Below are 17732 nucleotides of genomic sequence, written 5' to 3' on the forward strand. Positions count from 1 at the left end.
GGCCAATTAGCATTACTCACTACTCGGGTTTTGAATATAAATATCCGATTCATGAACCCAATATTACTAAAAATCTCTTGTTTGTCTCTTAGTTCACAAAGGATAATGGAATTGCTTGATAACAATAACATTTCAATAAAGGAAATCGAGAGGAAAGATGACTAACTCTTTTTTAGATAATTAAAAGTGAGCCACTAAGGATTCAACTAAGGGATGAAACAGGAACTTAGTTGAATGTTAGTATTGGGTTGTGCATGTTTTTTAGGTTGTTATTGGCTGGTTACTGGATTAAGTTTTTTTTTTGGGGGGAGTGGTTTGGGATTGCATTATCTAGAGTAAGAGACCATGCCTACCTATACTATTACGTCATAGTTTTTGCAATGGCTGCTTTGCCCAAAGAATATGGGCATTACTACCTTTCATAAAAGTCATTGAAGATTGTCCAAGTAGGGTTGATACCTTCATTTTTTTGGTGTGCTCAATTGTTTAAATTTTGCAGAGTGTTTTTACTCAAATTTGGATGATTATATCCAAGCATTGTCAACGTATAAAATCACTACTAATGGTTGAGCCTGCAACAAAACACAACCTTTACCTTGGATTGATTCTCATTTGATCATAGAAAACATGTTAAATCGCTTGCCTTTGGGAGATTTTTAGTAGATCATACTTTGTTGTTTCATATGATGTTGGCCTCTATTCTTTTGGTTGTTTTGTTGTAATTACTAATGGTCGTGGATCAATCCTTATTTTGCTAGTTCTTGTTGATTGCTAATTTGGACTGGTTCTAGGTTGTGGCCTTTTTGAATCATTGACATGTTTTTTTGCAGTCTGAGTGACTAATAAATTTATTTCATGATTGGCAAAAAAATGAATTATGCTTTATTGAAGAAGAAATTATTTGTTTCACAATTGTGAAAAAAATGTGAATAAGTTAAGTAAAAATATTTAATTTAATTTTTATTTAGCATGCTTTGAAAAAAAATATTTACTTAACTCTTTAAATAATATGTTAGCTTTCTCTTCTTCTTTTTTCCAAAGGTATTTCAAAAATCTAATAATTTACTGTTCACATTTTATCCAAAAATCAAAATATATTTCAAGTAAATTTAAATTAAATTTTGAGAATGTGAAATTCTAAGTCGGTTTCAGCAAATTAAGAACGAGGCCTATGTCATATAGTTCATTTGAGCTTTCCTGGAACCTAATGATAGATGGACTTAAACTTACACGTTTATAAATAAATCTCCTAGCCCACTGCATTAAAATTTTAATCTATTTGTGGAGTTTTTCTTATTTAATTCCATTTAAGAATCAACAATATAATAATACTTCTTAATTCTTATGATTATTATACTCTTACACCATCTGGACATGTGGCGTCCTGGGAAGTTATTTGAGAAAGACTCTTGAATGGCTCCCCATTCCACAACGCTCGATTGGTCTCCAACCTTGCATTGTCCAACTGGTCACTTAAGGATTAACTACTTGTGCACTCCATTCACCATCAGGTCACCAACTTTTAGCAAAAATGCACTTACCATCAAAAGGGGACAACCAAGGACCACTGAGGCATAACAACTTTGTACTACCCCATCCAAGGAAAAGTCAGAGTAGTACCAAACTTGAGGACAACCGGCCTGCCACCTGGCTGACCATACGAGTGAGCCACCACCCATACTGTCACTGATGTGGCACAACCAAGATGAGACTAGGCATGAGATCTTCCCCTGTAGATACCCTGAAGAACAATGAAGGAATGATTTTTTACTCTCAACAACCTTAAGCATTTATATACAACACTCAGTCTCCCTTGCCTTCAAGGATACTTTACTCTTCTACTTTCTTAATTTTTTTGATTCTTTATCTGTCTAGATGAATTCGCCTCCTCGTCACCAATTTTCTCTTTTATCCCCTTCTTTATTGTACACTTACATAAACTTTCATTAAGAATAAACGCACAAAATAACAAAAGAAATTGGTTGGACATGGACATGGACATGCGTATAATATATAATAACTTAATATGGCCTTGAAATTAGACGAAAGGCAAGCATAAATAAATAAATAAATCAACACGTGAAGCGTTGTATGGCAAAGAGGCAGAACATAAGGCAAAGCCCAAAGGCATCTCTAAATTCTAAAAAAACTAATAAGAGTGTCAAGTCCACCACCAACCTCCATCAAGTGCGGTTTGTTGTTGATACATTGACTTACTACCATCTTTGATACCGAAGCTGAAACTACACCCTTGTATGCTCTCGACGCCCCCTTTCTCTTTTTTTTTTTAAAAAAAAACTTATTTCTTTTTTCTGTTTAATATCGCACGGTCCCCTTTTTATTGATCTCATAAATATATTAATAAAATAATTCTTTATTTTAATTAAAAAAACCACAACAGTGGTACACTACACTCCGGACTCACCAACCCCACCAAAAATATAAACAAAACCCTATTGTATGTAGTTGCACTCCATAATACGAGGTGTCCAACACAGAAGCAAGCAGCTAGCAGTTTGCTTTGAATTATACTACTATAACTCCACCACTTTCCACCAGATTTACATTGCAGATGGCTTCATCAATGCTGTGGGCTTCAAGGGCGGCTTCTTATCTTAGGATCTCTGTCTTCCACAGAGGCTTTTCCACTGGTATTTACTTAACTTTTCTCCTCTCTGTTATTTTCATGGTTTCTTAAATAATCGTGAAGACCCTGTTATCTATAGGATGGTTTTGGGTTTGGATCGAAATCGGGATCTCGTGTCTGGGATTGATCCAAGGCTTTACCTTTCAGAAACAAATAAAAAAAATCAAATCGATTTATGTGACTGGCTTTTTCTTTTCTTTTGCTATACATGGTGTCAAGATGTTTTGGATTTTTGTTTTGTGATCGATATATACATGTCCCAAATTTCCGTAATTTAGGATTGTGTATCTGATCGATCATTTTCATAACTTTTTCTTTCAGTTTGATTTAGAAAAAAAAAATCATAAAGATTAAAGTAGGCTAAAGCCTTTCATTTGTAGGGATTCAAACAACCTTTCATAGTTTGTTCTCCATGTATCACTTGTACGGCTAGAGATATGTTTAATACTTGAGCATTAGAGCATTTGGACTAATGGTGATTACATCAGTGAAACGGTGAAGGGTATAGCGTATAGTGTATAGTGTACGGTGACACCTTACAACTATTGCTGCCGTTGCTTGAAGCAATGGTGGTTCGTTTCTCATCAAAATGATGATGTTAGAGTTTTGACTGAATTGTTTGCCTTATTTGTTAATGAAAAAAAAAAGTGAAGAAATCAGGAAATAGCAGTCAAAATTACAGAAACTGTATGCGCAACTTTTGTTGGTGTATCAAAACAAATAGAACCAAGCACGAGGATTTGGTATTGCTGCAACACCAATATACTGCAACTGATTAATGGGATGTAATGTGCATGCAGAGACATGGAATTGTTTTTTATCCCTGATATTCATTCTGATTCCTTGTACTAATATGCTATGCAGTCCAATTGCCATTAGTTGCAGTTTTTTGTCAAACAGAGATATGGAATTGTCTTGGATTTTTGCCTACTAATAGCAAATTAGCAGACACTGATAGGATTCTTAACATGTTTATGCTTTCAACCTTTGGCGGCTATCTTATATGTGATCTTACAGTTCATGGTGATTTTCTGTATCATTGAGCTTCACATCTGGAGCTAATATTAGCAGTATGCAACTGTTTTCACTATGATATAACTTCATATTTTGCTTTCTGTGGAAGCATGGTTCCTTGTTCCTTAAAAGAACAGGAAAGCACCTAAGAGGCTAAGACCAGTTATATGATGCCTGTATTTAACTGGATATTCAATTGTTTTAATCCCTTAGTCAGCTGCAATTTATGGTTTAATTTGTGTCTAGAGTTGTAAGTACTTTATCCCATTTTCATTGTTATTGCTTATTGTTTGTATTACAGTAGCTAATGCATCTCTTCTGTTTTCTTCCAGTTCTAAAGGATCTGAAATATGCGGATTCTCATGAGTGGGTGAAGGTTGAGGGTAACTCTGCCACTATTGGTATTACTGATCATGCTCAAGATCATTTAGGTGATGTTGTGTATGTTGAATTACCCGAAGTGGGAGCTGCTGTAAAGCAAGGTGAAAGTTTTGGAGCAGTTGAAAGTGTTAAGGCTACTAGTGATGTTAATTCTCCTGTTTCAGGAAAAGTGGTTGAAGTTAATGAAGAGCTCAGTGGCTCTCCTGCTAAGGTTAGCTCTTCCATCCTGTCATAGACTATTCCTTTTGAAATTTCATTAATTCAATTATATTAATTTTGTAATGGTGTCTGCTAAACTGGGTTAAGCTTTTCACCGTGTGAAATATCCTCCACTATGCATGTGCTTGTGTCTTTCCCATGGTGCCCGTGTTCTTCCATACATCAATGTCTGTTTCATAAGGATTTTAGTACCCAACATTTCATTAATATTGATCGTGAATGCTACTAGTGGTCCATCCAATTCTTCATTCTTTTCGCCTTTTGGTTGAGCTTAACTACCTGCAGCTGCCTTATGTTGAGATGTAGCCAGAGTCTTGATTGGATCATTTGAATGTTTTAAGTGTTTCTTTTAATTGCTTTTAGTAATATATCCTTCACTTTTGCTTATGTCTGCAATCTTTGTTCACTGCAATTTAGGTTAACTCAAGTCCATATGAGGATGGATGGATTATAAAGGTTGAGATGAAAGATGCTGGGGAGTTGAGGAACTTGATGGACTCAGAAGAATACTCTAAGTTCTGCGAGGAAGAAGATTCAAAGCACTGAGAGCGGATGCCCTGGCGATGTTGGATGTCGGGTTCTATGCAAAGAGAGATAACCGGGAAGCCGACTGGTTGAGAATTGTAGCTTTCTTCTTGATGTTTCCAAACTATTATCAGACTATGTAGTTTAATGTCCCCGTATTTGGGTTTTGATTTGGTGTCATGTTTTCTTGGAATAAATGATTGGTTTTGGGTTTGGAATTAAGTGATTTACTATCACTAGTGTACCAAATTTGGGTTTTGATAAGGAAATGACGCTGAAAAGTGAAAAGCATTTCAAACAATTCGAGGTTAATGCTGGCTGATATATTTATGTATCCGTTCAAATTACGATGATGGTTAATGGTTGAGGCCTGAAGTTCTTTACTCTTGTTTCCTCAGCATTAGGCCTTTCATCTATTCCTATCCTTCCAAAGGCAGAGTTATCCATTAGACTTTGAGGTCTTTCATTTTCATCTCTTGTTATCCATTTAAACATTATCGATATTTAGAAAAGTTTAGATAAAAATATTAATTAAAAATAAATTTAACTGAAATAGGATTTGAATTATAATATTTAAGACTTCAGTTTTGCTTGATTTGATTTATTATTGATGATAATATTTTACTTTTCCTTTTATTTTTATATACGTATTATGTAATTCATATAGTATGAAAATGAAATATATAATTTTATAATATAATATAAAAGTAAATTGTATCTTTCCAAACTATGACTTTTATATGCAATTATATTGTAACTTTTATATGCAATTATATTGTAATTATGGATTTTAGGTTTTTTTTTGGTGAAAAATAAAATTACAAATAATTAAGTTAAAACACTGGGATAACTAGTAAATAGTTTTAATCCTTCTTCTTTGTCAAAGGCCAATTTAGCCATTTGGTCAGTTACTCTATTTTCTTCTCTTGGGACATATTGTAGTAGCCAATGATCTACTGTCTTCATATTCTAATAAATTCTTCTGATTAGTGCTGAGTTGGAAGTCTTCGAGTTGTATTTCTTTATAGCTTCAATGACTTCCAAGCTATCTGTTTGTAACAAAACTTTGTCACATTGCCTTCCTTGTAGTAGTGATAAGCCATCTAAAATACCCCAAAGTTCTGCCTCGAAAACAGTACATCTCCTCAACCTTTGATTTAAACCCAAATTCCACTTCCCCCGTTCATCCTTCAAAACTCCCCCTATAGCAGCAAATTTCGAATACACCTTAACTGAACCATCAGTTTTCAAACACACCCATTTACTACTCTGATTGTACTTCCCCCCAATCACTAATCCACTATTAGAGTTTACATTGGGGAGAATCCCATATTGCTTGGCCCAAGTAATCGACCCCTTGATAATATCTTCTGCACGCCATGGTGATCCTCGAAAAATGTAGAGATTCCTATTTTTCCAAATACGCCAAAAAGCTAGACCAAAGAAAACTGACCAATCAACCTTTCCAAATGCCAAGTCTTGGCGATTCTACAGATTATTAATAAACCATTCATGCATATTACCAGAAAAGAAAAACACTTGTTCCTCTACAGGGACAACTTGGGTCCAGACTTCTTTAGCTAACCTGCAATCTCTAATAGCATGGATAACACCCTTCGAGCCTGACCTATAGATTGTGCATAGATCACCGTTCCCAATTTTGCGACGACACCTTTCTACTTACATTAGCAAGTGTTGCTTTAATGCCAACCAGATAAAAAGATGAACTCTCTAAAGACTTGAATTTTCCATGATAGCTTCCATAGATCATTCTTTGAATTCCACGTATTCTCCTTGATCACCCTATAGACACTTTTGATAAAGAAGAAACCTAACGAAGTACCCGTCCATGCCATTCTGTCTGGGCCTACATAAGGATCTGGGGGAGGTATGCTTATAATTCGGTCAATAATCCCTTTAGGTAGCCAAATCCGGAAGAAATCTAAATTCCAAGAATCTTTCTCGGTGACCATTTCCTTAAGAAAGTATTCCTTATCTATGTTATTTCGAGCTGGGATAAGATTGATAAGAGGCCCAATTTTAGGCACCCAATTAACAGCCGGTTTAGACCCTAGTCAGAATAGTGGTTTCGGGACCACAAATTCGAGTCAAAAAATATTTTAATATTATTTTATGTGCTTAAAGTATGTGAATTGATATTTTTGAAATTTTCGTATGAAAATTTCATCGTTTGAGTGCCGATTTGTGAAAAAAGACTTAATCGCGTAAATTGTAAAAATGGCTAGCTATTTGTTAAAGTGTAATAATACTATGTTCTTTTAATGTGGAGGCCTTAAAATGAATTTAGGCCATTAATTCATAGCATGGACGGTTATGGGCTTATATTATATGGTTTTCTAATTAAATTATAAAGGGTAAAAAGGTAAATTATGAATAATATGTATTATAATAAAACATAAATTAAAGTGGTCATGCATTTGTTCATTATTTTGACCAAAATTGGCAAAGAATAAGAAAGAAAAGAAGCAAGCTAGGTTCGGCCATGGCTATCTTTGATTAAGGTATGTTAATTGATCGGTTTTTGATAATTTTTACATTTTTGAGATCGTTGCTTCGTGTTTTACCTAGCCCATGCCTCAATTTCAGAATTTGATGATAATTTCTAGTTATGCCATTGTTGATTTTGTGAGTTTTGAAATGTTAATTGATGAAATATGGAAGCTTGATGATAGATAAATATGTTTTGTATTTGAATTTTTGATCAATTTAAGTAATTTGGGCTAAATTGTAAATTTTGTAAATTGAGGGGTTAAAATGTGAAATAAATGAAAGAAATGGACTTCTAGGGACCTTAGTGAAATTCGGCCAAGCATGGGTGTGGTCAAATTTTGAATATTTGTATTTTGTGAAATAAGGACTAAATGGGGAAAAATATAAAATGTTAAGGGCTAAAGTGCAAATTGCCCTTTTATGTGTTTTTGGATGATTTTGAGTAAATATGTGATTAAATAAGTTAAATTTGTATTGAATTAGATCAAGAAATGAGGAAATCAGATTTGGATCGGGGAAAGTAAAAAATTATCGAATAGTTATTCTGGTCCGTTCGTGTTAGTACGAGGTAAGTCCATAAGTAAATAAATATCGTTAAATTTGATTGTATATATATTAATAGTGTTGAATTGAATTATTACTTGTGTATATGTATATGCTGAATTGAATTAAGCATGGGAGCAATATTTACGAGTTTGAATTGATCGAGTTACGATGTCCGAAAGCCCTGTACGAACCTTAGGAATAGTTAGGATACATATGTCATGACATAGGATTCCGATATGTGATTTCGTGTAAGACCACGTTTGGGACGTTGGCATCGATATGTGATTTCATATAAGACCATGTTTGGGACGTTGGCATCGATTTGTGATTTACGTGTAAGACCATGTCTGGGACATTGGTGTTGTATATGGTTTCGTGTAAGACCCTGTCTGGGACAATGGCTTCGATATTTGATTACATGTAAGACCACATCCGGGACGTTGGCGTTGTATGAGTTTATGAGCTATCCGAGTATCCTTATTGATTCCGAATGGTTCAACGGGCATTTCGAGAAATAAATAAGTATATGAATGTGCATCCGAATCAGGTATGTTGCGATGTATATGAAATTAAGTAATGAAAGTGAGTATGATTATGATCAGTTGATATATGATCTATGTGAAAATGAGATGTGGATGCTAGCAAGTGAACTATGATCAAATGAATTATATGAAAAATGTGGTATTGTAATTGTGTTTTGCTATATATGATTCAGGTATATGTGATTTGTATATGAAACTCTAATATGAAATGTGAGTATGATTCAAATGGTAATATGTGAAATATATGATAATGAATGATGTGTTATATATGCTCGTTATATGAAATTGTGGTCCTATGTTTCAAACATGAGAATTATGAAAAATGGAACATGGTTTGAATATGTGATTTATTATGGTTATTCGGGTTTTGAAATGTATAAAAAGAAATTGATATATTTCTATCATGAAATGTAATAAATGACCATGTTTCGGTTGGTTATGTAATGAAATTGTGCAAGCTTAATTTATATGTATGATCTAATGGTTGTTATTTGAAATTGAAAGCATGGTTTATATGTTCACCGATAACTAAGCCTAATGAATTTACTTAATGTGGTGATGTTGGATTATATAACTTAAGTGATTGAATATGTGTATGAAGTTAACTAAATTTGGCTTATTCAAGTTGAATTATATATATGATCATGTGTAGATTTATTTGCTTATGGCTTATTAAGCTCTCGAAGCTTATTCTGTGTGTTTTTCCTATGTTTATAGATTTTCAGAGATTTTCTCGGGTTGGAAGTCGATGGAGACGTCATCACACTATTCGATTATCATTTCGGTAAATAATGTTTTGCGATTTGGTTATGTGGCATGTATAGACTAGAAGTATGTGAATATGTTTGTAGATGTAAATATATGTTTTGGCAAGTGATATGGCCTGATAATGAATGTGAATATGGTTTGGTTTTGTTATGGTTTATGTGATGAGAAAATGGTATGATTTGATGCATATGAATGACTAAATGAAATGGTCAATTTGGTATGTGCTTAATTTTTAAATTTGGTATAGGTTTGGTATGAAGTTGGATAAGAAATTGAGATGTTGCTAAAGTATGATTGAATGAATTTGGCTTATGATTTTGGGTATGCCTTGATATAGAGAATGAGCATGAAATTGGTTGATGATATTATGGAATGATTGATTCATGTTTGAAGTTGAAATTGGCTGAAAATGTTGCATATATGATGCTTGATTTTGAAATTTGTGGGGAGGACCCAAATGGATGGCATATTGGCATTGTAAATGGCCTATTTTTGCCCACACGGGCAGGGACACGGGCGTGTGTCTCTGTCGTGTTGCTCGAGGGCCATTTCGAAATAAGCCTGGGCAGACCACACGGTCATACACACACGGGCGTGTGCCAAGTCGTGTGGCCAAGTCAATTTCGAGCACGAGCTAGACACACGGGTGTGTCTTGTGACTGTGTGGATAAGTCAATATGTATGCTCTGTTTCGCCACGGCCTAGACACATAGGTGTGTCTAATACCGTATGAGGCACACGGTTTGCTCACACGGACGTGTGACCTTTGTAACTTTAAAAAAAATTGTTAAACTTGGGAAAAATTTTGTATGTGTTCAGTTTAGTCCCGATCTATTCCTAATGCATGTTTATGGTCTCATTGACCTAAGAAAGAAACTTAATGTTGATGTTTAATTATGATATAACGATGCATGATTTTTTATTGTGAAATGATTGCGAAATGTTTCGATATGTCCGGTAAAGCCTCTTAACCCTAGTCCAGCGATGGATACGGGTTAGGGGTGTTACAACCCAACTGCCCTTCCAACACTTAATGATATTACCATCTCCTAAGGACCAGAAAATATTCTCATGAAAAATTGGCCAAATCTTAGAAGGGGATCACCATAAGAAAGAATAATTTCCCTTAAAGATACTCATAGGAATACCTTCATTTACCTTTTATTTTGTATGAAGAACCTAAACCCATAGAGAATCAGTGTTTGATAAAATATTATACCCCAATTTTAACATAAAGGAAGTATTTTGGTCTGTCAACTGCCACAATCCAAGCCCTTCACAAGCCTTGGGGACAAACTGGTTGCCAATTAACAAAAGGCAACTTATTACCCCCTCAAGAATTTCCCTATATAAATTTTCTAGCAATGCGTTCAATCTCCTCACAAATACCTTTAAGAATCATCACGTATTGCATAAACTAACTAGAAATTGTGAGAAGTATCTATTGAGCTAATGTGGCTCTGCTAACTAAAAATAATTGCCTAGCGTCCCACCTCTGAAGTTTGGCTTTGACCTTCTCCACCATAAATCTCAAGGAGCTATTAGTGATTCTTTCATGGAATAACAGAACTCCTAAACAGGATCCAAGATTCTAAACCTAACGAAAACCAAGGACACCACAAAGTCTCCCCTAAGAACGTCATCAATGCCTTTAGAAAAAAAAACACATTTATTTTGAGAACATTGATTCGGTGCCCAAGAAAACCACAGAAGTCGTTCATGATTTCCTTAATTATTCTAGCATGTTCCAACTCAACTTTACCAAAAATAACCAAATCATCTGCAAAGAAAAGTTAAGAGAAAGCCGATCTTAATCTTGACAAACATATTCCAACCACATTTCAACTTAACTTACCATTTTCTTCTATATGCAAATCCTAGCGTATATGTATATCATCCACAAATTTAACATCTTTATCTCAATTGCATCAGCCAAAGCTAAACCGTGCATCATTTAGTATATACACCAAGCTGCACATACAATTCAACATTTACCACAACTCAAGTGTACCATTCTAACAAGAAAATGACCATTTCCATTCACTTTATACCTATTTACATGCCACAAATTTGATAACAAAAAAAAATACATTACTACCAATTCGATGATAGTGTTAGCTTCGTGATGATCTAGCTTGATGAGTTCCGCAAGGTGACGGTCTATAAGGGAAAGAAATAACTGGAGTAAGCATTAAGAATTGCTTAGTAAGTTCAAATATAAAATACTATGCTTACCTTGATTTTACATAAGAATTAAAGCTACCTTAGTTTAGCATAACTTTGGCTAGAACATGACACTCAAAACATCAATAATGTAAGCATATATATTTAGGTATGATCATTAGATATTACAAGTAACTTAGCATATCAACTCATTTTACTTTCATATGACTTATCAATATGGTAAATTCAATCAACAAATCATAAGATCATAACAAGTATAAGTGATTCATTTCAATCACCTTTGCTGTCAACAATCATAAATATATATCATTCACAATTCAATCCATTTAATGACTTTTCAATTTGGATATCAAGTCCATTTCCTTACGTTTCAAAATTTTCAATATCATTTATACCGTTTCACTTGATGAACCCTAGTAAATAGACTTGGATACATGGGTAAACTACAACACATCAGTTGCTCGTCTGAGCTAAGTATATACATACATATATATATATATCAAGTTATCTGTCCGAGCTAAACCTATATCATGACACATCAGGTTACTTGTCCAAGTTAAATCTGTGTCACATAATACCCGAGAATCCACAATGAATGTTGGATATCAGTAACATTCGTAATAAATCTCGTACAAGCACGCATAAGACCCTATTGGCATGTCAATTGTATCCTAGCCCTTTAGTAAGTTCACACAAGCATCTTTTACATATATAAGCATTACATATCCATGTAATTATCCATATTTCATATCGTTTCATGTACATGATCACATATTTCATTTACATGTTAGTAATCAATCAAACTTCTGCATTTCAATATTGTACTAATACATAATAACAAATTATCACATAACATTTCAATTCAGTCCATTTCTAGCTTTCCATGCCAATTCACTAATACTCAAATCACACACACACACACTAACTAAATAAAATAGTAAGTTCCATATGGGCTTACCTATTCAAAATATGAAAAGATTGAATACTTCAAGGACTAATCTGTAATTTTCACTTTTCCCTTCTTAGCTCCATTTGGATCAAAATCTTAATCTATACAATTATTTTATATAATCAATCAATACCAAATATTCATACTATGTCATGATATGAATGACTAGAACTCATTTTTTGATATCCCTAAAATTTTATATTTTATTCAATTTAGTCCCTAAACTCGAGATAGCCATAACTTTCAATTCCTATCTTTGAATTAAAATTCGATTTCATAAATTCTCATTAGGGACCTTATACTTTCTAATTCTAACAAAATTTTACGACAAGTTTCACATTTATTCAATTTGGTCCCTAATGTAATAAAGTTAACTAACAAGCTAAATAACTTTAAAATTTGGCCCTTTTCATAATCTAAGCTCAAAATCTATCAATTTCAAATTTAATCCTTCAAGAAATCAACAATGACAACTTTGTAAAACTTTAACAGTTTTATAAATTTGTATTTAGATTATCTAAATCAAGTTCTCATGACCTCAAATATATACAAATTATAAGAAAAGGACTTGAATTCACTTACTAATTGATGGGTGAATGTGTGGAAGAATTTTTGAAAGTTTTCCAAGCTCTCAACTATGGTGGACAATGGAAGGAAAGAAAATGATGATGAAATCCCACTATGTTTTTCTTTTATACTTAATTAATTCTTAATTAATCTAGGTTATTTAACTTAATCTGTTTACTTTAATATAATTCGACTATTAATCAGACTTAATGGTTAGTGTCATCACCACCCACCAATTATGAGAAATTTATGGTTTAATTATTATTTTGTATTTTTGATTACCTGTAATTTAAGTCTCAAGCCTTTTGATAATTAAAATTCTATAACGATTTAACTTTATAATTTAGTACTTGAATCTTAATTCGATTTATGAAAATCGATTTTGAATTAGTATTTTCCAATACCACTAAAAATGACAGTGTTGCAAAAATTATCAAATTATAAAATAAATAAAAAAACCTTAAATAGAAAATCAAATGTTCAACTCAAATAGTGAATTAACCAATTAAAAATATTGGAAAAGCTTGTTCCGAAGGAAAATCTGAAACTGTTGGAAGAAAAGAAAAAGGGGTTGACAGAAACAGTCGTTGGACTCCCCCCATTAAAACCCTTTTAAAGCCCCTCTAAAGTCTCAGCTGAAAGACTAAATAAAAGTTCTGAAACCACTTAACCTTCTCCGTAGCTGAATTGAAGGGATATGTCTGTCTCAATCCCTCAAACTGCTTTCTTCTCTCTAACTGTAAGTCTCTTTTTCTCTGTTTATTATTATGTCTCTTCTCTGTTCTACGTTCAGCGAAGATGTGGGTACCGTTGCAGAACGTTAATGGGAGTAGAAGAGCCAACGGGGTGTTAAGGAAACCGATGATGCTTAGGAGTTTGACGGTGAGAGCTGGTCCAAAGAGGATATCTTTCGGGGGTGATTGCAGAGAGGCGTTTCAGGCTGGGATTGATAAGTTAGCTGATGCCGTTTCTGTCACCTTGGGTCCTAGAGGTATAACTTGCCTGCCTCTTTTTCTTTTTCCTTTTCTTTCCAATTTCGCATTGTTATAGTTGTTTTTCATGAGCATAGCATTCAAAGTTGGATTAGTGTTAATTGCATTATCAGAGAGAATGCTTTGGTTAATGGGTTCTTAAGGAGAGAATCTTTTACCTTCATTATAATACTAGGATACATTTGTTTGCGTGTCTATGTCATATTTACTTGTTAACTTGATCTTAGATGAAACATTGACCCGAGGCTCATCTCATCTGTCCTATAGGCATCTCAAGCTTAGATGCAGGTGTCCATAGTGTTATTTTTCCTTTTAGCTTTAACCCTTAATGCCCTTTGGGAACGTGATATAGTTTACAGTGCCACAGGATTCAGAACCAAGTAAAGATGATTTATTTGTTATTGAATGTGAATGTGTTGTTTTCATTAAGTCGGTGATACTGCATGCTTAATATGAGTTGCTAATCTATTTTAGATGAACCATGCAGGACGAAATGTTGTTCTTTTTGAGTCTGAGAAACTGAAAGTAGTTAATGATGGTGTCACCATTGCTCGGGCTATAGAACTATCAGATGCTATTGAGAATGCAGGAGCAATGCTAATACAAGAGGTCATTCATGGTTGCTAGATCTCCCTTCCTAATCTTTGTATGGTTTATTTCGGAAAAGTGATCAGAGATATTTAAGTTTTATGTGTTTCAATGCAGGTTGCAAGTAAAATGAATGATTTGGCTGGTGATGGTACTACCACTGCTATTATTTTAGCTCGAGCCATGATCAAGTTTGGATTGTTGGCAGTTTCTTTTGGAGCTAATCCTGTTTCTCTGAAAAGGGGAATGGATAAGACTGTGAAAGAATTGGTTAAGGACCTGAAGAAGAAAAGTTTGCCAGTGAAAGCGAGGGAGGAAATAAAAGGTTGTGTTATTTAGATTTCATATGGATTTGCTTGATGAGTTTGATCATTTTGAGAAAAAAAATTGATTATATTAAAGTATAACTTCTTTTCATAGCTGTGGCTTCAATCTCTGCTGGTAATGATGATTTCATTGGGAACTTGATTGCGGAAGCTATAGAAAAGATTGGCCCCGACGGAGTAATTTCTCTTGAGTCATCCTCATCATCTGAAACCTTTGTGATAATTGAAGAAGGCATGAAGGTGGTAAAGCTGACTCATGCATGCCAGTCATTTTAGAAAGTGTCTAAATGAAACAGTTGATTTGTGCATAACATTGCAAATAAGACTTTTGCTAAAATTGAATATCATTTAGGCTCTATTTGGTTGATTCTTTTACTATTTGCCTGTTGAACTGAAAACAAAGAGCAAATAGCATAATGCAAAAGCACAAACACAATGGAGCCTTACTCTTAATTTAGAAAAACTAAGGTTTTGTTTTAGATTTATGTCCATTTTAATCCTTGTCTTGGCGGGATCTCAAAATCATGACATTTATAGATTAAAATGGTTGAATCTGGTTAAATCAAAAGATGGTTTCATTGCTTATATATAAAAAAAAGAAGAAGATAGTTTCATTTTATCCTTCAGTTAACAGCATGTAGCAGAATTTTACTTTATGACCTAAATTCTTTGGATATCGTTCTGAATTTATTAAGATGATTGAACAGTTGCCAATGCCCAGCTATTGGAACATTTTTAATCTTTCTTTTAATATTTCCTCACTGCAGATTGACAAGGGATATATGTCACCCCAGTTCATTACTAATCAAGATAAATCTCTTGTGGAGTTTGACAATGCCAAAGTCCTTGTCACTGATCAGAAGATTTCAAGTGTCAAAGAAATTGTTCCTTTACTAGAAAAGACTACGCAGCTGAGCGTCCCTCTGCTAATCTTTGCGGAGGATATCTCAATGCAAGTGCTAGAAACACTAGTTGTGAACAAAATGCAAGGCGTAATTAATGTTGCTGTTGTCAAATGTCCTGGATTTGGGGAAGGAAAGAAAGCCCTGTTGCAGGACATTGCCCTTATGACAGGTTAAATTGCTTTCATATTGTCTTCATACAAATTAACTGATGATCAGTGATGGCTTCTAAAATCAAAATGTTTTGCATGTCTGCTTTATATAATTCCACTTCAGTTAAAATTTTAATCCAAGAAAGTCTTTTGTGTAAAAGGGCTGTTTCAACTCATCTGGGCGCAATGATGTGTTTTGCATGCTACCTTTTTCTTTTCATCATTATAATGTCTAATTTATATGTTGAATTCCCCTAAATCTCCCTGGTGCCTCATTTTATCATCTGAAATTATGAATGTTTCGTTTCATATGCTTGTGACGATTGTTTTATATACATTGCAATATGACAAGTGTTTCTTCATTGCTGCAATTAGTTTTATGTGCTGGCAAACTGATATAATTTCTGTGTCATTAGGAGCTGATTTTCTTTCTGGTGATTTCGGTATGATGCTTGCTGCTGCAACTTCTGATCAGCTTGGTGTTGCACGGAAAGTGACTATAACAAGCAATTCAACAACCATAGTTGCTGATCCTTCTACTAAAGCTGAAATCCAGGCAAGGATTATGCAGATAAAAAAGGATGTAGCAGAAACTGATAGTGCATACTTGTCAAGAAGGCTCTCAGAAAGAATTGCTAAACTCTCTGGTGGTGTGGCAGTCATTAAGGTTTGCAATCATGACACAGTGTATACTGAAATTGAAATGCATAACTCAATGTTTTACCATACCCACATCTTTTTCTGCTTCAAATTGTTAAATACTTTGCATCACAACTGTAGGTAGGAGCGCATACTGAGATGGAACTTGAAGACCGTAAACTAAGAATTGAAGATGCAAAGAATGCTGCATTTGCTGCCATGGATGAAGGGATAGTACCTGGTGGTGGTGCAACTTATATACACTTGTCAGAGCACATTCACACAATAAAGAATTTAATGGAAGACTCAGATGAACAGATTGGTGCTGATATTGTAGCAAAAGTATGTGACTCCTTGAGATAACTTTATTTTGGAGTCTACCGTCTATTTGTATGTATTGAGAAGTTATTGTCTATTGCTTTTTCATTATATTTTTGGTGTTATTAGATTGATTACTGGATTAAATTTTGAAATTTTTGTCTGGACTGCAGGCACTCCTTGCACCTTCAAAAGTAATTGCAACTAATGCAGGTGTTGACGGAGAAGTTGTAGTGGAGAAGACTAGAAAGCTCGATTGGAAAATTGGCTACAATGCAATGTCAGGAAGATATGAAGATCTAATCAACGCGGGAGTTATAGATCCTTGTCGAGTTTCAAGGTGTGCCTTACAAAGTGCTGTCTCTGTTGCTGGGGTAGTTCTAACCACTCAAGCTATAATGGTAGACAAAATAAAGACACCCAAGCCAGTTGTCCCTCTTGTCCCAGGAATTAGTCCTTGAATAAAAGGGAATAAAAGGGAGTAAAAGAAGATAGTGGTAGGTTAAAGCTGAAGAAGAAGCTAAAATCTGTATTTGCAATGGTTGAAACCAAGCTGTAAACTGGTTGGCTTGGTTCTCGAGAACCAAAATGGATTTTATCATGTGAGCCTCAAATACCACGGTATATGGGTGCCTACTGAATTGCTTCCTTGTAGCTGCTGTACATTGTATTTTTCCTGCATCCCCAGCAGCCAGCAGCTCAATTTATTTAGCTGTTTGTAAATTTTATCATAAAGTAATGTAAAAGAAACGTCCTGAAACGAGATGATTGTGAATGTTCATTCCATTGGCATTGTTGTTATTAAATGCATTGCATGGAACATGAAAAGCATGTGGTTTCCTTGGTCGCCTCTCTCATGCCATTTTTCGTTGTAATGTTTTTTGGTTTTACAGAGCTACGTTTCATTGTCTTAGTGTTAAAAACCATTTCCTGGTATTCAAAGGGTAAATTCAGTTCTTTTA

At 34.3% G+C, this 17732-nt stretch overlaps 2 protein-coding genes across 3 annotated transcripts; both read left to right on the plus strand.

Moving 5' to 3' along the window:
- The first annotated feature begins 2091 nt into the window (after window positions 1-2091).
- LOC107928653 (glycine cleavage system H protein 2, mitochondrial) lies at window positions 2092-5087 on the plus strand. Its single transcript, XM_016859912.2, has 3 exons — window positions 2092-2651; window positions 3994-4253; window positions 4679-5087. Exons 1-3 carry the CDS (start codon window positions 2573-2575, stop codon window positions 4805-4807), a joined length of 468 nt encoding a protein of 155 aa, XP_016715401.1. The 5' UTR covers window positions 2092-2572; the 3' UTR covers window positions 4808-5087.
- Window positions 5088-13349: 8262 nt separating this feature from the next.
- On the plus strand, window positions 13350-17545 carry LOC107928659 (chaperonin 60 subunit alpha 2, chloroplastic). Of its 2 annotated transcripts, XM_016859919.2 has the most exons (9): window positions 13350-13592; window positions 13670-13844; window positions 14333-14454; window positions 14551-14758; window positions 14854-14999; window positions 15527-15833; window positions 16230-16480; window positions 16594-16794; window positions 16944-17545. In XM_016859919.2, exons 1-9 carry the CDS (start codon window positions 13551-13553, stop codon window positions 17229-17231), a joined length of 1740 nt encoding a protein of 579 aa, XP_016715408.2. In that variant the 5' UTR covers window positions 13350-13550; the 3' UTR covers window positions 17232-17545. The 2 variants fall into 2 exon arrangements, with proteins under 2 accessions (XP_016715408.2, XP_016715414.2); XM_016859925.2 differs by lacking the exon at window positions 13350-13592 and having other exon boundaries at window positions 13827-13844; window positions 14333-14464.
- The last annotated feature ends 187 nt before the right edge of the window (window positions 17546-17732 follow it).

The sequence above is a fragment of the Gossypium hirsutum genome, chromosome A12 (assembly GCF_007990345.1).
Source record: "Gossypium hirsutum isolate 1008001.06 chromosome A12, Gossypium_hirsutum_v2.1, whole genome shotgun sequence".
Taxonomy (NCBI): Eukaryota; Viridiplantae; Streptophyta; class Magnoliopsida; order Malvales; family Malvaceae; genus Gossypium; species Gossypium hirsutum.

Bases quoted from the DNA above. Each gene is read 5' to 3' on its own strand.
- LOC107928659 (XM_016859919.2), top strand. From the start codon at position 13,551: ATGTCTGTCTCAATCCCTCAAACTGCTTTCTTCTCTCTAACT. The intron at 13,845-14,332 runs GTATAACTTGCC...TGAACCATGCAG, and splicing joins TGTCACCTTGGGTCCTAGAG to GACGAAATGTTGTTCTTTTT. The intron at 15,834-16,229 runs GTTAAATTGCTT...CTGTGTCATTAG, and splicing joins GGACATTGCCCTTATGACAG to GAGCTGATTTTCTTTCTGGT.
- LOC107928653 (XM_016859912.2), top strand. From the start codon at position 2,573: ATGGCTTCATCAATGCTGTGGGCTTCAAGGGCGGCTTCTTATCTTAGG. The intron at 2,652-3,993 runs GTATTTACTTAA...GTTTTCTTCCAG, and splicing joins CCACAGAGGCTTTTCCACTG to TTCTAAAGGATCTGAAATAT. The intron at 4,254-4,678 runs GTTAGCTCTTCC...ACTGCAATTTAG, and splicing joins TCAGTGGCTCTCCTGCTAAG to GTTAACTCAAGTCCATATGA.